Source organism: Pituophis catenifer, unplaced genomic scaffold (assembly GCF_029215685.1).
Source record: "Pituophis catenifer annectens isolate HBS135680 unplaced genomic scaffold, rPitCat1.0.hap2 SCAF_15, whole genome shotgun sequence".
NCBI classification, from domain to species: Eukaryota; Metazoa; Chordata; class Lepidosauria; order Squamata; family Colubridae; genus Pituophis; species Pituophis catenifer.
Window position 1 is genome coordinate 5186789 of NW_027256895.1, and position 25045 is coordinate 5211833.

At 46.7% G+C, this 25045-nt stretch overlaps 1 protein-coding gene across 4 annotated transcripts in view; it reads left to right on the forward strand.

Annotated features, from left to right (window-relative positions):
* The first annotated feature begins 817 nt into the window (after nt 1-817).
* The window catches only part of RBM23 (RNA binding motif protein 23), a 30129-nt gene continuing 5901 nt past the window's right edge, over nt 818-25045 (forward strand). For 2 of the 4 annotated variants that reach the window (XM_070954535.1, XM_070954536.1), the window contains exons 1-12: nt 818-940; nt 1058-1138; nt 3478-3525; nt 3611-3684; nt 3784-3828; nt 4927-5193; nt 8977-9030; nt 10440-10557; nt 11505-11657; nt 13838-13975; nt 14082-14147; nt 20546-20756. In XM_070954535.1, coding sequence (XP_070810636.1) covers nt 905-940; nt 1058-1138; nt 3478-3525; nt 3611-3684; nt 3784-3828; nt 4927-5193; nt 8977-9030; nt 10440-10557; nt 11505-11657; nt 13838-13975; nt 14082-14147; nt 20546-20756 — 1291 coding nt within the window. In that variant the 5' untranslated portion in view covers nt 818-904. The remainder of the gene's footprint in view (nt 941-1057; nt 1139-3477; nt 3526-3610; nt 3685-3783; nt 3829-4926; nt 5194-8976; nt 9031-10439; nt 10558-11504; nt 11658-13837; nt 13976-14081; nt 14148-20545; nt 20757-25045) is intronic. The other 2 variants (XM_070954537.1, XM_070954538.1) reach the window with 1 other exon arrangement.

Below are 25045 nucleotides of genomic sequence, written 5' to 3' on the forward strand. Positions count from 1 at the left end.
CACATGCCCTCGTCACCTCGCGCCTGGACTACTGCAACGCTCTCTACATGGGGCTCCCCTTGAGGAGCACCCGGAGGCTCCAACTGGTCCAGAATGCGGCCGCGCGGGTAATCACGAGAGCCGCCTGGCACTCCCACATAACACGGCTCCTGCATGAGCACTGGCTCCCAGTGGTCTTCCGGGTGCGCTTCAAGGTGTTGGTTACCACCTTTAAAGCGCTCCATGGCATAGGACCTAGTTATCTTCGAGACTGCCTGCTGCTACCGATGACCTCCCACCGACCTGTGCGCTCCCACAGAGAGGGCCTCCTCGGGGTGCCATCAGCCAAACAATGTAGGCTGGTGACCCCCAGGGGGAGGGCCTTCTCTGTGGGGGCACCTACCCTCTGGAATCAGCTGCCCCCAGAGATAAGGAGAATCCAAGACCTCGGTGCCTTCCGCCGTGCCCTTAAAACTTTCTTTTTCCAGCAAGCCGGGCTGGCTTAACATATTCTTAATATATTTTTAAATATTTTTAATTGGTTTGTTATCTTAAATTGGGGCCAAATTAATATATATCCTTTTAATTGTTTTTAATGTTTGTATTGTATGTTTTTATCTGGCTGTACACCGCCCTGAGTCCCTCGGGAGAAGGTGGCGGTATATAAATTCGAAATAAAATAAAATAAATTCCAGAGGGTTCCAAGCAGGTGATTTTAGAGCACAATTCCATTCCGGAGTGTAGAACATCTTATCTCCAGGCAACGTATATGGCTCAGCCCCTGTTCCATATTCCACTCCTCAAATCCATTCAGGCCTTTCCTCTCTTCCAGGCTGTGACCAACTCATTTGCCTGCTAGACCGGCTTCTCCACCAGCTGCTCCTGTGCCTCGGGGTGGTGGGGAGCCCACCCATTTGGGCCAGCCATGGATCCGGCGTTCCCCCATCCATCCCGGGATCCTGTGAGTATCCGGCTGCCTTTCCCTTTCAGTTTGGAGAAAAAGACACAGCGGCGTTTCCACCGGGAAGCTCTTTTATCTTTTTTACTCTTTTTTTTTTCTTTCTCTCCTTATTCGTAGACCCAAGAAGATGGCATGGCCTCCGACGACTTTGACATCGTGATAGAAGCTATGCTGGAGGCCCCGTACAAGAAAGAGGAGGTGAGGATATTAAAAAGCAGAAACACATTAAACCTGTGGGGAAAGAATGACTTGTGTTGTATTTTGCCAGGAGTCCAGAGATAACGATAAAAACGGTGTGTCAGCTGCCACCTTAGGCTTGCTATGCAGAGACAGACTGCCATGAACTGTGGGGAGGGGGAATGAAGGAGGGAAGGCTTCGGGGAAGGGGAAAACGAAAGTAAGCGCTGGATCTCCTCGAGATGCTGCCTCAAGGTCACCCAGCTGGAAGAAGGGAAGGGGGCCGCATACCAAACTGCGCTTGTACGGTCCATTATGAAAACATCTTGCCTAACCCTGATTGGGTTACACTGGGGTGGGCAATGAGAGATAGTTAAGGGAGGGTAAAGTAACTTAAGAGATTTTGGCACGTGATTCTCAGTTCTGGCTTTGCAATACTGCAGTATCCTTGACCGCTAATAAACTACTGTATTTTTCGGAGTATAAGACGCACCTACCTTTTTTGGTGAGGAAAACAAGAAAAAGAAATCTGCCTCTGCTTCCCAGCAATTTTGCCTGGTTACAGCAAACAGCCTGCTTTACTTTCATTTTCGTTTTCAGCATAGCTTGATTAGCACAAGGGGAAAAAAAATCTGCTTGCAGCAGAGGCCCTTTGCAGCAAGCAGCAGAGGCCAGCACAAAACAGCTGAGAGCAAAACAGCTGAGAGTCGGGAGGCCGATCCAATCAACTTGTGCTAATTAGACTGTGCTGAAGCTGAAAGGAGCTGTTTTTCTTGCTGCTTGCTGCAAGGAGGTAACTGCTGGGAGGCAGAGGCCAAAGGGTGGGGGCCAGTGGGTGGGCGGGGCTACATTCGGTGTCTAAGACGCACCTAAATTTTCACCCCCTTTTAGGGGGGAAAAGGTGCGTCTTATACTCCGAAAAATACGGTATACTTTTCTCAACAAATGGAGCTAAGGATCGTTTATATAGAGAGGTTTAAGTTATGGCAGGTGTGACACAATGTAATTCAAGAGTCGAGTTTTCAAAATATTGTTCAGTTCCTTGATCCGCATCTGACATCCCCTCAGTTTCTCCTCAAAAGATAAGTTATCTACTTCTTTTAGGAGAAAAAGAAGTGTAGAAATGTATTTCTGTAAACTGTATATAAGATAAAATAAGATGGCTGCTCTTTTTCTGCTGAATTGAGCCTCAAATAGATGTTCGTTAATTAAAAGAAACCCAGCTTGTGCCTCCCAGACACCCCATCTCACCTCCAAGCAGGGCAAAATTTTCTTGGAGGCTGGCAGAGGATGAAGAGGAAGACTATGATGGGTGGGCAGGGGGAACCAACTCCCAGTCTTGCTGGTCTCCGTTTACTTGGAAGTCAGTCCTCAACAGGTAGTCTTCAACTTACGACCACAATTCAGCCCAAAATTTCTGTTGCTAAGCGAGGTAGTTATTAAGGGAGTTTTGCCTCATTTTACGACCTTTCTGGCCACCGTTGTTAATTGAATCCCTGCAGCTATTAAGCGAGTAACACGGTGGTTAAGTGAATCTGGCTTCCCCCATTGACTTGGCTGGTTAGAAGGTCGCAAAAGGAGATCACATGACCTCAGGATACTGCAACCGTCATAAATATGAAACCGTTGCCAAGCATCTGAATTTTGATCACATGACTTAAGGGGATGCTGCAACGATCCTGTGAAAAACAGTCGTAAGTCACTTTTGTAACTTTGAATGGTCCCTAAACAAATGGTTGTAAGTTGAGGACTGCTTGAATTGCAAATACAGGTTTCTCCCTTTCGGTGTTTGCCGCTTGTGCCAACCTCATTCTCTAGTCCCTGTAACCGTACAGTCCCAAGTGTGTGTTGTGCAAAATATTGTGTTTTTAAGAATGGTATTCATTCCCAAGGTCAAAAGACTTTTTAATCTGCATTAATCCAGCTCCAAATTCTTATATATTAATATTTATTGGAAACACAGTCTCTCCTTTGTCCCCGTTATTCTCAGTAACAAAAAAAAAATATGAGAATATGGAGAGATAACGTACCGGGTGTTACATCTTAGCTGGGCCAAAGTTGGTTCGATCCTTTTTTTTTTTTTTTTTTTTTGCTTCTAAAAATGAGGACTGAAATTTCTAAGGAACACACGAAAAATGGAGGACGCCCTTTGGAGGTTGGGAGTTCAGGATTCTGCCCTCCGCATTGCAAGTGACAATTTAAGCTTGCTTGTAGAATTATCTCTTGTGTCACTTTGCACCCACTAGCTAGTAGAATCACGCTGCCAGTTGATTTTGTGTTTAAGTGGAAAAGGGAATTGTGTTTCCGTGCCCGCTTTCTCAGCCTCTTTCCTGCTGAATCCACTCTTATATTTCTTCCAGGCCCAGCCAGGACCCTCAAAGCAGCCAACTGACCCCCCCACAGCCCAGGTATAACATCCAAAAACTGAAGGGAAGGAAATGAGGAGGGAGCTGGAAGACTATAGTCTAACCTCCTTTCTCCCTTTCTTGTTAGCCGTCTCCGGAGGAACAAGGAAAAGAAGCAAAGAAGGACAGCGCCCCCAGCAGCAGCAATGGGGAAACCAGCAGGTGAGCCGCGAGGGCTTTGTGGTTTCTCCCCCACCCCTTTGTTTCTCCCTCCCCTCCATCAACATGGCTCTCATTTCTGGCTTGCTTCCTCCCTCAAAGCAAAAAGAAGAGGAGTCGTAGCAGGAGCCGTGACCACAGACACAGGTAGGGATAGTCCCGAAGAGAGCACAGAAAAAGTGGGCAGGCCCTGGCTGGGGTTGGCATAGAAGCAGAGGGGATCCCCACATAAGGAAGCTAACACCGGACCTTGCTTGTGGACAGTTTGCCGGGAACTCTGGGGAGAGTGGATGGGAAGGGGGAAAGCGAAAGTAACGACTGTATCTCCCCGAGAAGCTGCCTCAAAGTCATCCGACTGGGAGACGAAGGCAGCTACATACCAGCCTACCCTTGAATTGACTTTTCTGAAAACATTTTGCTTGAATGTGATTGGTCATGGGGAGGGGGGTCAGCAATGGGAGGCGGTTAAAGGAAGGAAAAAAGTTGAACTTGGGGATTTGGGCAGGCGATTCTCAGTTCTGGCTATGCATTACAGGGAGCCGTCGACTTAATGACTGCAGTTGAACCCAAAATTTCATGTTGCTAAGAGAGAAATTCGTTCAGTGGGTTTTGCCCCATTGTACGACTTTGCCAACCACAGTTGATCAGTGAATCACTGCACTTGTTGAGTCGGTAACACGGTTGTTAAGTGAATCTGGCTTCCCCGTCGACTTTGCTTGTCAGAAGGTCGCAAAAGGGGGAAATCACGTGAGCTTGGGACACTGCGACCCGTCATAAATATGAACCAGTTGCCGAGCAACTTAAATTTGATCACAGAGGTCGCAACTGTGAAAAAACAGTCATAAGTCCCTTTTTTTCAGTGCTGTTGTAACTTTGAACATTCATTAAATGAACTGTTGTAAGTCGAGAAGGACCTGTAGTGCTATTCCACTTTTAGACAAAATCAAACGACAAACCATTTGCCACCGCTGTCAAAACAATAAAAAGGTCTTAAAATCAGATTTGCTCACATGATTACATTACAACCTTGCCGAGAACTCCCTATATTCAACTTGTTTTTTTTTTAACTATGGTTGCTGTGGCTGTTGGTTTTAAAATTCCTAATAAATTCCATATTTAATAAATGTAAAAATTGCCACGCATCATTCCAGGGTTTGTTGTCGCTCAAAGAATTGTTTTGCTTTCCGAAGTTTCCGATTTGTATTTTTGGGCTAAACTTGATGCTTGGTTCCCTCAATAATCCAGATGCAGGGAAAATGCCAAAAGCAACATTTCACCCACCCACCAACCCACCCCTGATGCAAAATCTGATACGGTTGATATTCCTAGCCGTAGTCGGGACCGAGACCGTCATCGTAGACGCAGCCGGAGCCGGGATCGCCGCAGCCGCCATCGGAGCAGAAGCCGCCATCGGAGCCGCAGTCGGGATCGTAATAGGCGAGCCAGTCGATCTCGGAGCCGAGAGCGCCGGCGGGAGGAAAGAGTCCGTTACCGCAGCCCGCCTCCCCCAGGGTGAGCGGTCCCGCAGCATGGGGGCCGAATTGTAGTACGGTTTTCCTAGATTAGATGGAAACTAATCAAGGAGAGAAGCGACATAGAACTAAGGAGAAATTTTAAGAACAATTAATCACTGGAATAGCTTGCCATCAGAAGTTGTGGTTGCTCCATCACTGGAGTTTTCAAGAAGAGACTGGACAGCTATTTGTCTGAAATGGTATAGGGCTGTGATGGCGAACCTATGGCACGCGTGCCACAGGTGGCACGCAGAGCCATGTTGCCTGGCACGCCATCTCGGCTCCGTCTGCTGATTATCGGTCCTTTTGGGCCCACCAGAAGGGGGCCTGGAGGAGTGGGAAAGGCCTGTTTTTCCTTCTCCCTGGCTCCAGATCCTCTCTATGCATCTGGGGAGGGCGAAAACAGCCTTCCCCACCCCCTCGGAGGCCCAAAATGGCCCGTTACCCACGTTCCTGCCTCCAAGGGGGTGGGGAAGGCTGTTTTTGCCCTCCCCAGATGCATAGAGAGGATCTGGAGCCAGGTGAGAAAGAAAAACGGGCCATCACGTGCCACGAGTGGGGGGGGGGAAGGGGGCTACACTCGCATGTGCATGGTGGGGCACATAAGGTGTGGGCCCACGCATGCGCAAACCTCCCCTGCCTTCCCCCTTCCTGGCACGTGATGGCAAAAAGGTTAGCCGTCACTGGTATAGGGTCTCCTGCTTCAACTGGGGATTGGACTAGAACGGGTCTGCAACCTTAAACACTCAAAAGAGCCATTTGGGCCCGTTTCCCACAGAAAAGAAAACACCGGGAGCCACAAAACCTGGGTGGGCGTGGCTAAGTCGACGTCACTCACTTCTACCAGTCACATGACACCCCCCCCTTTTAGCCCCGACTACCCAGCCAGTCATTAGGGCAGAGAACCAGTTGTTAAAAAACACCAGGAACTACGAAAACCTTTTGACATCTCTCTCCCCCTCCCTCCCTCTCTCTCTTTCCCCCTCTCTCTGTATCTCTCTGCCCTGGCCACTTCTCCATCCCCCGCCGTCCATCCTTACCTTAGCCCAGGCGAGGAGTGACTGGGAGGGGAGGACGAGGAGTGGAGCCACCCAGTGGTGGGATTACCTGACAGGGAGCCACAGCAGAGGGCCCAAAGAGCCGCATGCGGCTCCGGAGCCGCAGATTGCTGACACCCGGACTAGAACATGGGTGTCAAACTCAAGGCTCGCGGCCCTATTCCAGCCCACAGGTTGCTTACATCCGGCCTGCATTTGCATTTGCATTTGAGCATGCAAGAAGGGACAGGAAAGAGGAAAGACAAAGATAGGAAGAGAGCAAGGAAGGAAAGAGGGGAAGAACGGAGAATGACGAGGGAAGGAAAAATGAATGAAAAACTGCTGGTGACCTTCTACCGCTGCACCATAGAGAGTATTTTAACTTACTGCACCTGTGTACGGTTTGCCAATTGCACAGTGGCAAATAGGACAGCGATCCTGAGGGTCAAAAGTCATTGCCCAGAGGATCATGGGTTGCCCTCTCCCCTCTTTGGAAGAGCTTTATAGCTCCCGCTGCCTTAAGAAAGCTCAAAACATTCTTCAAAAATCCATCTCATCCTGGGCACCCCCCCTTTTTTTTTTGAACTATTACCATCTGGCAGACGGTACAGGATAATAAAAACAAGGACAAATAGGCTGGAAAAACAGCTTCTATCCCAGGGCAGTAACTCTATTGAATATTAATGCAATTATCAGGAGTTTTTTCAATTCAATTGTATAGAATGCGAAGGATGGGTGTTTGTGTTTTTATTTTTAGAGTTATAATGTCCACTGAAGATGGCATTTAATTTCATTGTACGAGGTGCAATGACAATAAAGTAAACTTAAAAGAGGAGGGAAGGGAAGGGCGGAAGGAAGGAGGGAAGGAAGGAAAGGAAGGGGATTATAATGAGAGTGAGGGAGGGTCTGAGGGAAGTCCTGGCTTAGCACTTGGCCACCACATGTGCCCCCGACATGAATGGCATCGAGCTGGCCAGCCCCCTCCCCTCCCAGGTCAAACACAACCGTGATGCGGCCGTCAATGAAATCAAGTTTGACAACCCTGGACTAGAAGATCTCTAAGGTCCTTTCAAAATTATTATTCTACGTTATTTATTTTTATTATTTTATTATTCATATTTCTATGCCGCCCACTCTCCGAGGACTCTGGGCGGCTTACACCAAAGACAGTATACTAAATAGCATATTGCCCCCAACAATCTGGGTCCTCATTTTACCCACCTCGGAAGGATGGAAGGCTGAGTCAACCTTGAGCCGGTGAGATTTGATCTGCTGAACTAGCAGTCAGCTGAAGTAGCTGCAGTACAGCACTCTAACCACTGCGCCACCTCGGCTCTACGTTCTACGAATGGCGATCTGAAACCACAACCCAGGAAAGGGAATTGAAGGGGGGGCGCTTCCGTGAGTTTTCTCGTTCTGCATTTCCTACCCTCCCAACTTGGAAAAACGTTTTTGCAATGTGAATGGATGAAACCTCCTCGTTCACTTAAGGAGCGTTTGCGGAATCCCCGGATACTCGGGTTTCTTCTCGGATCCGTGCCATTACGGGCGCGGTTGGGAAGTTTCCCACAGGAAATGGTCAAAACCGATGTAGCTCGAGACAGGAGTGGTGCGGTCGCCCCGTTTCACGACCTTCCCTGCCACCGTGGTTCAGCGAATCGCTGCGGTTGTTCAATCAGGAACAACGGTTGTTAAGTGAATTTGTGGAGTTTGCTGGTCAGAAGGTCGTAAAAGGGGGGGGGATCATGTGAGCCCTGGGACACTGCAACCGTCATAAATACGAGTCAGTTGCCAGGCATTTCGATCATGTGATCAAGAGTCGTGTGAGAGTGGTGCGGTGGCCTAGAAGTGGAGTGCTCGCCTCACAATCAGGAGCCTGTGAGTTCGATCCTAGGTAGAGGCAGATATTTCTCTCTCTGGGCACAATGAGAATATATCTGCTGAACAAAACTCCAGCTTGGCAACAAGAAGGGCATCCGGCCAGTAAACACTCTGCTAGCTCCATTCAGTTGCCCAGACTCTACCCCATAAGGGCTTATGGGGTCGTTAAATGATGATGATGATGATGATGATTATGTAACTCGAGACACTTCAGGAAAGAGGCCTGTTGGTTTTATCCGAAATTCCATTTTTGGATAAAGCTGCTTCCAAGTTCAAAAGATTTACTATGGGAAACAGGCAGAATTATCCTCGGACAAGGTTGGACTGTTAATGGGATGGAAAGAGTGCTCCAGTTTCTAAAAGCCGTACAGGTAGTCCTTAACTTAGAACCAACCCCTCCAAAAAAGGGAACTTACGACCCGAATTAAAAGTTCTCGATGGACGGGAACCTCTGCGGTCATGTGACCTCACTTGGGTAAACATGGCCACATTTCCAATCATTCCCAGCAATCTCTGGTCAGGTTAACCGTGTTTTACAATGGTTTGTCCGAAAACTGGCACTTCCGCAGGTTTTTTTGGCAAAACCTCATCCATAGCAAAGCGTTGATTTCCTTAACGACCGCTGCAAAAAAAAACCTCATAAAATGTCAGTCATTTAACCGGCCTGTATTAACCAACCATTATGCCATATGACCATAATGGACAGGGTCAGTTACGGTGATACGGTCGAGGGCTATACCTGCAGTGATAACCTGATTATGCAATGATAGCAAGCAAGGCCAGTCGTTCGGTGTAAGTAACCCTTGCGATTGTCTCACCACTGCTGAAATTGCGATCTGGGTTTCTGTTTTGTTTCCCCGCAGACGACGGTTTGGACACAGCAAGAGCCCCCTGTTCAGAGAGAAGAGCCCCCTCCGGTGAGTATTGCAACATAAAATAAGAATAAAGAATAGCATAGCATAGCATTCAATTCTTTATTCGCCAAGCGTGATTGGACACACAAGGAATTTGTCTTTGGTGCAGATGCTCTCAATTACATAAAAAGAAAAGATACATCCGTCAAGAATCATAAGGTACAACGCTTAATGATAGTCATAGGGTACAAATAAGCAATCAAATCATACTAGGAGATAATCAATATAAATTGTAAGGATACAGCAACAAGTTACAGTCATACAGTCATAAGTGGGAGGAGATGGGTGATAGGAACGATGAGAAGATTAATAGCAGAGGTGAAATGCTCCCGGTTCGGACCGGATCACCTGATCCGGTAGCAATGGCGGGTGGTTCGGAGAACCGGTAGCAAAAATCCCTACATCCCCCCTCCATGCCCAGCTGAGCCGCGCGATCATCAGAGGCTGGTTTTTTTACTTTTAAAAGCATTTCTTCTACAACCTCTTCGGCCTAAAAAATGCTTTTAAAAGTAAAAAAAAAAAAAAGCCTCTGATGATCTCGCGGCTCAGCTGGAATCGTCAGAGGCTTTTAAAAGCATTTTTTTTCTGCAACCTCTTAAGGTTGTAGAAAAAATGCTTTTAAAGGGGGGAAAAAAAGTTGGCCACGCCCACCCAGTCACATTACACCCCCCCCCACCAAGATACGCCCACAGAACCGGTACTAACAAATTTTACATTTCACCCGATTAATAGTAATAGTAATGCAGGCTTAGTAAATAGTTTGACAGTGTTGAGGGAATTATTTGTTCAGCAGAGTGATGGCGTTTGGGAAAAAACTGTCCTTATGTCTAGTTGTTCTGGCGTGCAGTGCTCTATAGCGTCGGTTTGAGGGTAGGAGTTGAAACAATTTATGTCCAGGATGCGAGGGGTCTGTAGATATTTTCACAGCCCTCTTTTTGACTCGTACAGTATACAGGTCCTCAATGGAAGGCAGGTTGGTAGCCATTGTTTTTTCTTCAGTTCTAATGATCCTCTGAAATCTGTGTCTGTCTTGTTGGGTTGCAGAACGAAACCAGACAGTTATGGAGGTGCAGATGACAGACTCAATAATTCCTCTGTAGAACTGGATCAGCAGCTCCTTGGGCAGTTTGAGCTTCCTGAGTTGGCGCAGAAAGAACATTCTTTGTTGTGCTTTTTTGATGACGTTTTTGATGTTAGCTGTCCATTTTAGATCTTGCGATATGGTAGAACCTAGGAATTTGAAGGTCTCTACTGTTGATACTGTGTTGTCTAGTATTGTAAGAGGTGGTGGTGAGGGTGGTGGATCAGGGTGACGATGAAGATGATGGCTGAGGGGACTCTCAACGTGCCTCGTCTCTTCTGTCCAGCATCCAATTCTGTGTCTAAATCACTCCGCTTGTCTCCCAACACAGGGAGCCTCTGGGCAGCTTGAGCCCCGAAGAACGTGACGCCCGCACCGTCTTCTGCATGCAACTAGCTGCCCGTATCCGCCCTCGAGACCTTGAGGATTTCTTCTCGGCTGTTGGCAAGGTCATATTCCCTTCCTTTCTCTCTGGCTTTGGCAAATTCTTAACTTTGCCTCAAACAAGGGTGACCGGCTTCTGATTTTTGGCTCATTCTGGTGCTTGGTTCCCACCAACCTAGCTAGCACAGTCCGTGATTGCAGTTAACTGGAGTAGTGGGTTTCTCAGTCTGGTTTTATCCTTAGTTTGGCCTAGTGGTTAGGGCGCTGGCTTAGAGACCTGGAGACCATGAGTTCAACTTTCATCTTAGACACAAAAGCTGTTTGGCCAAATCACCAGGAGACTGGGAGTTCTAGTCCCACCTTAGGCACGAAAACCAGCTGGGTGACTTTGGACTAATCACCAGGAGACTGGGATATCTAGTGCCATCTTAGGCACGAAAGTCAACTTGGTGACTTTGGGCCAAACACCAGGAGACTGGAAGTTCTAGCCCTACCTTAGGCATGAAAGCCGGCTAGGTGACTTTGGACTAATCACCAGAAGACTGGGATTTCTAGTGCCACCTTAGGCATGAAAGCGAACTGGGTGACTTTGAACCAAACACCAGGAGACTGGGAGATCTAGTCCTACCTTAGGCATGAAAGTCGGCTAGGTGACTTTGGACTAATCAGCAGGAGATTGGAAATTCTAGTGCCACCGTAGGCATGAAAGCCAACTGGGTGACTTTGAGCCAAACACCAGGAAATTGTGAGTTCTAGTCCCACCTTAGACACAAAAGCCAGCTGGGGTGACTGGGCCAATCACACTCGCCCAGTCCAGCGGGTTGTTGTTATGGGGCACGTAGGAGGAATCCATATTGTCTACATTCACCCCCCTTTACTTTATAAAAATAATAAAGCTGAAATGAAAAAAAAATCTAAGAAATAAAAAAATAAAGAAACCCAGGCACGAAACATTCGACACCTCGCTACTCTTCCACTAACGGTTTCCTCAAATTGTCCCAACTTTCGCCAGGTGCGTGACGTACGGATCATCTCCGACCGAAATTCCCGGCGCTCGAAGGGCATCGCTTACGTCGAGTTTTGTGAGATACAGTCAGTGCCGCTAGCTATCGGGCTGACGGGGCAACGCCTCCTGGGCGTGCCGATTATCGTTCAGGCTTCCCAGGTTTGGAAACTTTTTTTTTAATTTCAAAAACCAATCCTAAAATCTACGTCGAGGGCTACCTGCGCTCCTTTTAAATTATTAATTTTACAACAACAACACAACACAACATACAAAACACAAACACACAATATGTGTTTCTTTTTATGTATCAGTTTCGTTACTCTTACTTTCTATTTTCTACATTTCCCATTTTTCTCATCCTTTATTATCTTTATCATCCCTTTGTTTCCAGTTTTATTCCTTTACAGTATTTTACACATTTGTCCCATCATTTATTCACTTTTACTTTCCCTAATCTCGAGCCAATCGTACCACTTAGTCCATACTTGATAATATTCTGTGTCTTCCTTTTCTTTCTTTCGTCAATTTATCCATCTCTGCACAGTCCAGGATTTTCTTAATTGTTTCTTCCTCTGTTGGTACCTTTTCGTTTTTCCAGGACTGTGCGTAGACTATCCTTTGCCGCTGTAATTATATGCAAAATGAAATATCTAATTTCTTTACCGTAGGTTCTGTTCAATATCCCCAGTAAAAACGTCTCTGGTTTCAAGTCCACATTGTAACCAATTATCTCTTCTATCCAACTTCTAATTTTAGCCCAATATTTTTTCGCCTTAGGACATGTCCACCAGAGATGGTAATATGTTCCGGGGACTTTTTTACATTTCCAACAATTTGGAGAGTTGTTAGGAGACATTTTAGCAAGCTGTACTGGTGTGAAATGCCATCTGTAGAACATTTTTAACTGGTTTTCCTTGAATGCTGTTGATAGAGTCAATTTAATGTTTATTTCCCATAATTTTTCCCATTTCTCCAATTCTATACTGTAGTCAAAATTTTTCGCCCATCTAATCCCGGTATTCTTAACTACCGTATTTTTCAGAGCATAAGACGCACCGGAGTATAAGACGCACCTACCTTTTTTAGTGAGGAAAAGAAGAAAAAGAAATCTCCCTCTGCCTCTGAGCAATTTTGCCTCCTTGCTGCAAACAGCCTGCTTTACTTTCATTTTCGTTTTCAGCATAGCTTGATTAGCACAAGGAAAAAAAAAAATCTGCTCCAGCAATTTACTTCCTTGCAGCAAGCAGCAGAACCCTGCTGAGAGCAAATCAGCTGAGAGTCGGGAGGCTGATCCAATCAACTTGTGCTAATTAGGCTGTGCTGAAGCTGAAAGGAGCTGTTTTTTAGTGCTGTTTGCTTGGAGGCAGAGGCCAAAGGGTAGGGGCCAGTGGGCGGGCGGAGTTACATTCGATGTATAAGACGCACCTAAATTTTCACCCCCTTTTAGGGGGGAAAAGGTACGTCTTATAGTCCGAAAAATACGGTACCTCTTCTTCCAATTTATACCTCAGTAGATATTTGTATATATTACTAATTAATTTTATTTCTGTTCCATGAATAATTTTGTCCCAATTCTTGCGGTTCCTTTCGTATCTCATACATCTTTTTATCTCTTAGAAATTTAGATTGAACTGGTGCGAATGTCCCCCAATCCATCACCCTACCAATATCTTGTTCCAGCTCCTGCTTTTGTTTTCAAATCTCCCTGATCGTTTACCAATTCCTTATATCTAATTATCTTATTTTTCTCCAGTAAATTTGGGTATATCAATGCTTCTGTTGGTGATAACCGCATTGGAATTCTAGTGTCGTGTTTCGGTTTTGCTCTTTTCCAAATCTGTAGCAATGCAATGTATTAAACATTTAAACATTGTAAAGCTCTCCATTTTCTTCTCAGTATTTTCTAGTGCAGGGGTGTCGGCAAATGTGTCCCTTTTACAACCTGTGGACTTCAACTCCCAGAATTCCTGAGACAGCCAATCTGACAGACAGATTGGCTGTCTCAGGAATTCTGGGAGTTGAAGTCCACAGGTTGTAAAAGGGACACATTTGCCCACCCCTGTTCTAGTGATAATACCATCTTAACATTAAACAATCTTATTCTCATCGTACATATACGAACAATTTTCATCTTATTTACATCTCTATTTTTAATACATTTTCTACTTATTCTTTAGCCTTCTTCATTTCCAAACTCCTTTTTTATTTGCCAGCCATTGCTAAAATACTTCCCATATCATATAAGGTTAACATTAGCAATTAAGGAGAAAAGAGCAAACTGAATATTTCTGGCTGTTTTTTGACGCCTCACCCCTCCCTTCCCCAATCTGTGGCCTTAGGCGGAGAAGAATCGGCTGGCTGCCATGGCCAACAACCTTCAGAAAGGCAGCGGGGGCCCAATGAGGCTCTACGTCGGTTCCCTTCACTGCAACATCACCAAAGAAATGCTGCGCGGGATCTTTGAGCCGTTTGGCAAGGTAAAGGGGGGAGGGGGATAGAGAAGGGGGGGCAGTGGATCCCCAGAAGGGGGGATGTTCTTTGCTTTCTAACAGGGTGTGTGTATCCACTTTCTCTCCTCCATAGATTGACAGCATCGTCCTCATGCGGGACCAGGATACCGGACAGTCCAAAGGCTACGGCTTCATCACCGTAAGTTGGGTGGATTTTCTCCCTGGTGAGGCAGAGTGTAGACTGCAGTGGTGGGTTCCTCCCAGTTCAGCCCGGTTCGGCCGAGCCGGTAGCGGTGACGATATGACGTCACCGAACCGGTTCTCTTTGTTCGGGAGCTGGGCCCTCCTGCCCCCCCCGTTATTCTTACTTTTTATTTGGCCCCGCCCCCAATCTATTCACTGCCTCCCGAGTCCCAGCTGATCAGTTAGAAGGAAAAAAACTGTTTAAACTCTTGCTGCGGGGCTTCAAAGGGCCACCCTACAGTTGATCAGTGTTAAAAGGCAGTGTGGTGGTAGACCAGGGCGCTCAAAAAACAAATGGGTAGACCGGTGCCTCCCAAAACAAATGGATAGACCGGTGCCTCCAAAAACAAATGAGTAGACCAGTGCCTCCGAAAACAAATGGGTAGACCGGTGCCTCCAAAAACAAATGAGTAGACCAGTGCCTCCAAAAACAAATGGGTAGACCGGTGCCTCCAAAAACAAATGAGTAGACCAGTGCCTCCGAAAACAAATGGGTAGACCGGTGCCTCCAAAAACAAATGAGTAGACCAGTGCCTCCGAAAACAAATGGGTAGACCGGTGCCTCCAAAAACAAATGAGTAGACCGATGCCTCAAAAACAAATGAGTAGACCGGTGCCTCCGAAAACAAATGAGTAGACCAGTGCCTCCAAAAACAAATGAGTAGACCAGTGCCTCCGAAAACAAATGAGTAGACCGGTGCCTCCAAAAACAAATGGGTAGACCGGTGCCTCCAAAACCAAATGAGTAGACCAATGCCTCCGAAAACAAATGAGTAGACCGGTGCCTCCAAAAATAAGTGGGTAGACCGGTGCCTCCGAAAACAAATGAGTAGACCGATGCCTCCGAAAACAAATGAGTAGACCGATGCCTCCGAAAACAAATGAGTAGACCGATGCCTCCGAAAACAAATGAGTAGACCAGTGCCTCCAAAAATAAGTGGGTAGACAGGTGCCTCCGAAAACAAATGAGTAGACCAGTGCCTCCGAAAACAAATGAGTAGACCGATGCCTCCAAAAACAAATGAGTAGACTGGTGCCTCCAAAAACAAATGAGTAGACTGGTGCCTCCAAAAACAAATGAGTAGACCAATGCCTCCGAAAACAAATGAGTAGACCAGTGCCTCCAAAAATAAGTGGGTAGACAGGTGCCTCCGAAAACAAATGAGTAGACCAGTGCCTCCGAAAACAAATGAGTAGACCGATGCCTCCAAAAACAAATGAGTAGACTGGTGCCTCCAAAAACAAATGAGTAGACCGGTGCCTCCAAAAATAAATGAGTAGACCAGTGCTTCCGAAAACAAATGAATAAACCAGTGCCTCCAAAAACCAATGGGTAGACAGGTACAGCTCTGCAAGCAGTTTAAAGCCTGGTATACCAATATCTCTGCTAAATCCTAAAGAATTGTCACATGACCATCAAGCCACGCCCACACAATAAGCCACGCCCACAGAACCGGTAGTTAAAAATTTTAGAACCTCCCCCTGATAGACTGCTAGCCTTATTTATTTAGTATTATTTACTTATTTTTAAAATTTATCAGCCACCCATCTTGCCATAGGATAACTCTGGGCGGCTTACTTTGTTGTTGTTGTTAGTCGTGAAGTCGTGTCCGATCCATGGACAACATTCCTCCAGGCCTTCCTGTCCTCTTATCATCATCTGGAGTTCATTTAAGCTCACGCCAACTGCTTCGGTGACTCCATCCAGCCACCTCGTTCTCTGTCGTCCCCTTCTTCTTTTGCCCTCAATCCTTCCCAGCATTAGGCTCTTCTCCAGTGAGTCCTTCCTTCTCATTAGGTGGCCAAAGCATTTTGAGTTTCATCTTCAGGATCTGGCCTTCTAAAGAGCGAGTCAGGGTTGATCTCCTCTAGGACCAACCGGTTGGATCGCCTTGCAGCCCCAAGGGACACGCAGGAGCCTTCTCCAGCACCAGAGTTCAAAGGCCTCCATTCTTTGGCATTCAGCCTTTCTTATTGGGGGGGCTTACATATGCGGTTAAAAACATCAAAAGGTAAAATCAAACATTCACACCTAAGGGCCGCATGGGGAGAGGGAAGGCGGAGTGGTGGTGGGGAGGTGGGATCTCTTATTACTCCATCAATCACCTCCATTGCGCCTCCACTGGTGCCCCAAAAGTGTTCTGTCCCCGTCCCACACATGCAAACCCACAGACGGCCCGGAGTTAATAAGCCACACGACAAAATCTTTGAAGATAAAGCTGGCAGCAACCCAGTGGCTAGCTGGCAATTCAGACTTTACTCACACAAAACAAAGATTAGACTGCAAGCATTCCGATAAAGCAGGCAAAGTTTCCATAATACAAGGATTAGTCCAAATGCAGTCCGACAAGGCAGGCAGAAGTCCAGTAATGCAGAGATCATGGATTATTTGTAGTTTTTGCTCGTCACAAACTGAACCGGCCACCACACCCACATTTATACCCTGTGGGGTGTGGTCCAGTGACTCAGCTAATCTCTGGCACGCCTTCCCCTCTGCTGTGCACGCTTCTCCCTGCGCCTCTGCCGAGGGTCCAGCCAGCACTTATCTCCTTCGTCGCTGTCCACCTGTGGCTGCGGGGACGTGCTTGGCTCTGGGCCTATCTTTTGGCCTTCGGTGTCCTCCGGAGGCATTGCCAGAGAGGAGGGTCCTGGAGAGGGAGGCCTTGCCAGCTCCTCTCCCTCCCTCTCAGAGTCTGCATCTGTCGATAGCCCAGGCTCAGGCAACGGAGCCACAACAAAAGGTCTGTAAAGGTAAAGGTTCCCCTCGCACATATGTGCTAGTCGTTCCGGACTCTAGGGGGCGGCGCTCATCTCTGTTTCAAAACCGAAAAGCCAGCGCTGTCTGAAGACGTCTCCGTGGTCATGTGGCCAGCATGACTAAATGCCGAAGGCGCATGGAACACTGTTACCTTCCCACCAAAGGTGGTCCCTATGCTTAAATCCCAGTGCTTTCGAACTGCCAGGTTGGCAGAAGCTGGGACAAGTCACGGGAGCTGATTCCACGGATTAATTGTTCTAATTGTCAGGAAATTTCTCCTTTATTCTAAATTGCTTCTCTCCTTGATTAGTTTCCCATCCGTTGCTTCTCGTCCTGCCTTCACGGGCTTTGGGAAATAGATTGACTCCTTCCACTCTGTGGCATCCCCTCAAATATTGGAATCCTGCTATCATGTCCCCCCCTGGTCCTTCTCTTCACTAGACTAGCCATGGTCAGTTCCTGTATTCTTGGAAAAGAGTAACAGAATGACAGATTTGGAAGGGACTTGGGGGGTCTTCTAGTCCATGGGTCAGCAACCTGCGGCTCTGGAGCCGCATGTGGCTCTTTCACCCCTCTGCTGCGGCTCCCTGTCACTCAAAATATGCATCACAACCGCCAATGTGTGACACCCGCTGGCACACGATTTATTCTTTTCTTTCTTTTCTTTTATTAGATTTGTATACCGCCCTACTCCCGAAGGACTCAGGGCGGTGAACAGGCACAAAATAAAATACATAGATACAAAAGTTAAAAGATATAATTAAAACCCGATTACATAATTTAGCCCGAGACAATTAAAAAATCCCAATAATTTCAAACAAATTAAAATTTTGATTTAAAAGATTTTTAAAACGGGGGAGAAAATTAGGCCAGGCCGGCTTGCTGGAATAGAAGAATCTTAAGAGCACGGCGGAAAGTGCGTAGATCCGGGATCCTCCGTATCTCGGGGGAGCTCGTTCCAGATAGTGGGTGCCCCCACAGAGAAGGCTCTCCCCCTGGGGGCCGCCAGTCGACATTAGTTTAGCTGACGGCACCCGAAGGAGCCCCTCTCTATGAGAGCGTACCGGCCGGTGGGAGGCTGCTTGTAGTAGGCGGTCCCGTAAATAACCAGGTCCTAAGCCATGGAGCGCTCTAAAGGTGGTAACCAAAACCTTGAAGCGCACCCGGAAGACCACCAGGAGCCCAGTGCAGCTCGCGCAGGAGAGGTGTCACACGGGAGCGCCATGTTATTGGGCTTTTCAACCCCCGGTAGGCCAACCATGGATAAATCCAAGAAAAGAAAAGTTTCAGAAGAAAACAGAGCATTTAATTCGACGACATATGCTAGTTTTGTGGCCGCTCAAGAAATAGTCAGGGACGGGAAGGGTTTTGTGGCTCCCGGTATTTTCTTTTCTGTGGGAAACGGGTCCAAATGGCTCTTGGAGTGTTTAAGGTTGCAGACCCCTGTTCTAGTCCAACCTGCTACTGAAGGAGGAGACCCCAGACCAGGGGGATCAAACACAACGCCCGCGAGCTGAATCCAGCCTGCGATGTGGTCGGATCTGGCCCGCAGTGCCGTCCTGGAAAATGTAAGGGGCTGGCCCGCGTCGCCTCAGCCCAGTCTACCGATTGCGAAGAGGAAACACGCCAGCAGTTTGGAGGGGTCGTGTCAAGCTAGCCATGCCCGTCCAGTTTACCCCCACCCCCACCCCCGAGGTCACCCAAAGCCCTGATGCGGCCCTCAATGAAATTGAGTTTGACACCTCTGCCCTCGACCATTTCAGACAAGTGACTATCCAATCCTCTTCTTAAAAACCTCCAGTGACGGAGCACTTACAACTTCTGGTGGCAGGTCGTTCCACTGGTTAATTGGACTCAATCCTTCCAAGACCGAGCTTCGACTCAACCCTTCCCAGACCGAGTGGCTGTGGCTTCCGGCGTCCCGATATAGCCAGCTGGTGCCATCGCTGGCTATTGGGGGCGGGTTATTGGCCCCCACGGACAGGGCTCGCAACTTGGGCGTCCTCCTGGATGCACGGCTGTCTTTAGAAGAGCATATGATGGCCGTGGCCAGGGGGGCTTTTTATCAGGTCCGCCTGATTCGCCAGTTGCGTCCCTTTCTGGATCGGGACTCCTTACGCACAGTCACTCAGGCGCTCGTCACTTCCCACCTGGACTACTGCAATGCTCCCTACATGGGGCTCCCCTTGAGGAGCACCTGGAGGCTCCAACTGGTGCAGAATGCGGCCGCGTGGGGGATTATGGGAGTGATGGGGCACTCCCATGTGACACCTCTCCTGCGTGAGCTGCATTGGCTTCCAGTGGTCTTCTGGGTGCGCTTCAAGGTGTTGGTCACCACCTTTAAAGCACTCCATGGCATAGGACTTGGGTATTTGCGGGACCGCCTTCTGCCGCCGATAGCCTCCCACCAACCAGTACGCACCCACAGAGAGGGACTCCTCAGGGTGCCGTCAGCCAGGCAATGTCGGCTGGCGACCCCCAGGGGGAGGGCCTTCTCTGTGGCAGCTCCTGCCCTCTGGAACGATTTGCCCTCGGAGATACGAAGGATATCGAATCTCCGGGTCTTTTGCCATGCCCTGAAAACTTTTCTTTTCCATCAAGCAGGGCTGGCGTGAAACCCCCCCTTTTTTTTTTCTTTTTTTTAGTTTTTTAGCTTTTAAATTGTCAATGGGTTTTAATTCGAATTGTTTTAAATTTGGGCCAAAGTTATGTAATTCTTTTAATAATTTTAAATTTTGTATTGGTATGTGTTTTAGTTCTGGCTGTGCACCGCCCTGAGTCCACTAGGAGAAGGGCGGTATGCAAATTGAATGAATGAATGAATGAATGAATGAATGAATGAATGAATGAATAAATAAAAAATAAATAAATAAATAAATAAATAAATAAATAGTAAGTAAGTAAGTAAATAAGTAAATAAGTAAATAGTTCTCACCGTTAGGAAATTTCTCTCCTTAGCAATAGCACTTAGACTTATATACCGCTTTACAGTGCTTCACAGTCCTCTAAAGCGGTTTACAGAGCCAGCCTATTGCCCTCCCCCCCCCCGACAATCAGGGTCCTCATTTTACCCACCTCGGAAGGATGGAAGGCTGAGTCAACCTTGAGCCTGCTGAGATTCGATCTGCCAAACTGCTGGCAGTACTGCACTCTAACCACTGCGCCACCACAGCTCTTGGTTGTAGGTTTGCTCCTTAGTTCTAGGTTTGCATCTCTCCTTGGTCAGTTTCCATCCGTTGCTTCTCATCCTGCCTCTTCCTCCTCCCCCCACCCCCTTTCTTTGTGGCCTTGGTGGCGCAGCAGACTAAAGTGCTGTTGAGTAGCACTAGCTGCCTGCAATTACTGCAAGTTCAAATCTCACCAGGTAGGTAAAATGAGGAGCCGGATTGTCGGGGCAATAAACTGACTTTGTATAAAAAAGAACACCGCTTAGGGGGGCCGAAAGCCCTACTAAGCAGGTATATACAAAAGTATGAAGGCTATCGCTTAAAAGCATTGTAAGCCGCCCTGAGTCTCCGGAGAAGGGCGGCATATAAATCGAACCAATAAATAAATCTCAAATATTTGGAACCCTGCTCTCACGCCCTTTTCTCCAGTTCGCAGAAGCAGAATGTGCCCGCCGTGCCCTGGAACAGCTGAACGGTTTTGAGCTGGCCGGCCGGCCCATGCGGGTGGGACAGGTCACCGAACGGCTGGATGGCACCACCGACATCACTTTTCCCGACGGGGCTGATGAACCCGACAGATCAGCTCTGAGCTTGGGGACCACCGGCTCCCAGCTGCAGCTGATGGCGAAGCTGGCCGAAGGTAAGGCTCCCTGGTAGAAATTTGGAAACGGGGAAATGGATTCTGGTATATTACGTTTGGAAAGGCCCGGTAGCAAGGGAATAATTCCTTTTGGGATCACAAGAGTCCTCGACTTACAAAGAGTTTGTTTGGTGACCGTTCAAAGTTTTTTTTTCCCCCCAAATTATATTTTCATCTGATGGGGTGTTCTCATTTTTCCAATATTGTGCAAATACAATTCTCGCTGCTATCAGTACATGTAGCATTATAGTTATAATTTAGTTAGTTATAGTTTATTATATTTATATACCGCCCCTCTCCCGAGGGACTCGGGGCGGTGAACAGCCAGCAAATAAAATACACAGATACAAAATTTAAAACAGTATTAAAATCCAATTAAATCAATTTGGCCCATAGTTAAAAACCCTATATTAAAACCCTTAATTTTTTTAAAACAATTCTTTTTAAAAAGAGTAGGTCAGGCCAGCCCGGCTTGATGAAACAAAAACGTCTTTAGGGCAGTTCGGAAAGCGCGAAGGTCGGGGATCCACCGTATCTCTGGGGGCAACTCGTTCTAGAGGGTAGGTACCCCCACAGAGAATGCTCTCCCCCTGGGGCCGCCAGCCAGCATTGTCTGGCCGACGGCACCCTGAAAAGGCCCTCTCTGTGGGAGCATACTGGTCGGGGGGAGGCTACCGGTGGCAGAAGACGGTCTTGTAAGTACCCGGGTCCTAAGCCATGGAGCACTCTAAAGGTGGTAACCAGTACCTTGAAGCGCACCCGGAAGACCACCGGGAACCAGTGCAGCTCGCGTAGGAGAGGTGTTACATGGGAGCACCGAGTCGCCCCCATAGCCACCCGCGTGGCCGCATTCTGGACCAGTTGGAGCCTCCGGGTGCTCCTCAAGGGGAGCCCCATGTAGAGAACATTACGGCATTATATATATTAAGTATATAAGTCCCTTTGTCATAGCTTCCTGGTATTATACCTAACAAAAATATTTCTGCCTTTAAATCTACTGTGCTTCCCCGAAAATAAGACCCTGTCTTATATTTTTTTTGAACCCAGAAATAAGCGCTTGGCTTTATCGCCACGGACTCAAAAGCCTGATTGGTCTTATTATCAGGGGATGTCTTATTTTGGGGGAAACAGGGTACATGCTGCTTTAGAATAGAATAGAATAGGAATAGGAAAGAATAGAAATTGGAATGGAATGGAATGGAATGGAATGGAATGGAATGGAATGGAATGGAATGGAATAGAATAGAATAGAATAGAATAGAATAGAATAGAATAGAATAGAATAGAATAGAATAGAATAGAATAGAATAGAATAGAATAGAATTCTTTACTGGCCAAGTGTGATTGGACACACAAGGAATTTGTCTTCGGTGTATATCCTCTCAGTGTACATAAGGAGAATTAGGGTTAAGGTTAAATCATCTTTTCCAACCATGGATGTATTTTCGTCCAATATTTTTCTTGCTTTCATACATGTCCACCACATATGATAATAAGTACCTGGAGTCTGATCGCATTTCCAACATTTGGCGGACATGTTGTAAACATTTTTGCTAATCTTGCCGGTGGCACCTGTAAAACATTTTATAAAGATTTTCCTTATATGCAGCAGCCATGGTCCGTTTATAATTTCTATCCCCAAGTTTTTGCCATTTATCTAATTCTTTAGTATAGCCAAGGTTTTTTTGCCCATACCATCATGGCTTCTTTTACTTGTTCATCTTCCATTTTAAAACTTAATACCCTGTTTCCCCCCCAAAATAAGACACCCCCTGATAAGAAGCCCAATCGGGCTTTTGAGCTCAGGGCAATACGGCCAAGCGCTTATTTCAGGGTTCAAAAAAATATAAGACGGGGTCTTATTTTGGGGGAAACACGGTAGGCAATTGTATATTTTTTTTATCAGTTCTTCATCTATCCCTAATAGCATCTTATCGAGTGTTGTTGGTTCTTTATAGAAACCCCATGTTTTCGCATCTTTCTTGTATCTCGATTGTATTTGCAAGTGTGGCCCCCAAGCTAAATCTGTCTCTTGGTTTTGTAGTTCCTGTCTGCTTTTAAGTTCCCCTTTCTCATTTAAAATGTCTTTATAGGCTACCATTTTTTCCAAGTTAACAACATTTGGATGTATCAATGCTTCCATTGTAAAAAGCCAGACCGTTCAAAGCACTGAACAAAGAGACTTATGACCGATTTTCACTCTTACGACCGTTGCTGCCTCCCCACAGTCACATGATTTACATTCGGATGCTCGACAACTGATTCATATGTATGACTGCCACAGGGTCCCGTGTGTGTGTGTGTGTGTGTGTGTGTGTGTGTGTGTGTGTGTGTGTCATGTGACCGCGGGGAAAGCCAGTTTCGCTTAACAACCGGGTTATTGACTTAACTGCGGTGATTCGCTTAGCAAATGTGGCCAGAGAGGTTGTAAAATGGGGCAAAACTCACTTAACGGCTAGCAGCAGAAATTGGGCTCAATTGTGGTCGTAGGTTGAAGACTACCTGGGTACATTAAGATACAAGTATATAGATTTTAATTGTTTTTAATATTTGTATTTCATGTTTTTAATTCTGGCTGTGCATCGCCCTGAGTCCTCAGGGAGAAGGGCGGTATATAAATTGAAAATAAATAAATAAATAAATAAAAATTAGTTACATAAATTTAGAGCTGGCTAGCTTTGATTTTTCTCTTGGCCTTTTCCCATGTGCCTTTGTCCACTTCCTCTCTTAACCCAAGCCCAATGTTCTTCTGTCTTAAGAAAGATTGATTTTTAAAGATTGAGCGATCCTAGAAGGTGAGCGATCCTAGAAGGTTGGCAAGATGGGAGGAAAAGAAAATCTGGTGCAGAGCTGGCACCAGATTCGGACAGTGAGGAGGTTGGGGAGGAACATGGGTCAGTCCTGGAGTCTGGGGAAGGCTCTGATGAGGGCTCTGCGTCGGAGGCAGAGAGCGGGCCAAGGCCATCTGGTAGTTCTTTGCTGCCTCCGGAGTCTCTGGAGTCTGACATCAGCGAGGCAGAAGAACAGTGTGAGCCTATTCCAAGTGTGCACATGCGCAGAGCTGCCAGAAGGCAAGAACAATTATGAAAAAAATGGGCGACTCAGGAGTAAGGCTTGGAGATGATTGTCACTGCGTTTTTTTATTTACCAGCTGAGCTCTCATTTCTGGACTATCAGACTTTCCGTAGCTTGCCAAGAATTCTTATCAGTAAGCTAAACTGCGCATGTCCTCCACCCACATTCCTTCTCACACATTTTTTTTCCTACTTCAAGTCTCCTTTGTTCTCCTGCCAAGAGGTCCGGCTGGTCCGGCAGGAACGTTATAAAAATGTAACTATTAGATTAGTGAGATGTTTTATTTTTCTTTATAACAAATAAATGAGTTTTCTTAGAAGATATACCTTCCGGTTTGTTTTCTTAAAGTATGCTGGCAAGGAAAGGTCTTGATCCGCCCCTCTTAATCAAGGTGCGATTATCCCAAAAGCAGAATGGGATTAATCAGCGCTTTGACAATGATTGGCCCCTCCCATAAGACATAAAAGAGGAGCAAATGGACATGAGCCTTTGCAGGAAGCAATTAGTTCAAGCTCTGAGAAGTCCATTTGACTCTGTGCTCTGTTTGGCCTTGCAAAACTAATTGACAATTAGGTCTCTGGCAGCTTTTCAAGGGAGATAAAGGTGGGTGCTTATCAACATTACCCTGAAAGACTGTGTCAACTTGAGTAGACATCTGTCCGAATCTTCACAGACTGTTTGTGAACCATTACGGGCTGTGAATGACCGTAATTCACAGCCGTCTCAATAAAAGAGGTCTTTTTGGGACGAAGATTGTGATTAATGTTTTCTCAGGAAGCCTAGGTCAGAACAATTGGTGGGAAATGCTAAAAAGGTTTCCTCGGCCTAACCTTGCTTGGTTAGGTTCTGTAGGAGTTTGATTTTTTGAATCGGATGAATCCCATATATTGCTTTCTCGATGAATAATATTGCACTGGCTCCAGGGAAATTGTCCGACTGTCACGATTCCTGCTCGGTTTTGCAGAGAAGACAAATGTGTGTTACCTAGAAACAAAAAGAAAGAAAGAAAGAAAAAAGAGTTTAGTTAGTTATCTATAGGTAGTCCTTGATTTACAACCTCAGTTCACTCTGGCACTTTCATTGCTAAGCAACGCAATTAAGAGAGTTGTCTCATGACTGTGCCTGATTTTATAACCTCTTTTGTCGCGGTCATTAAAGGAATCCAGCTTTGCCCATTGCTTGTCCGAAACCAGCGGGGAAGGTCGCAAATGGCG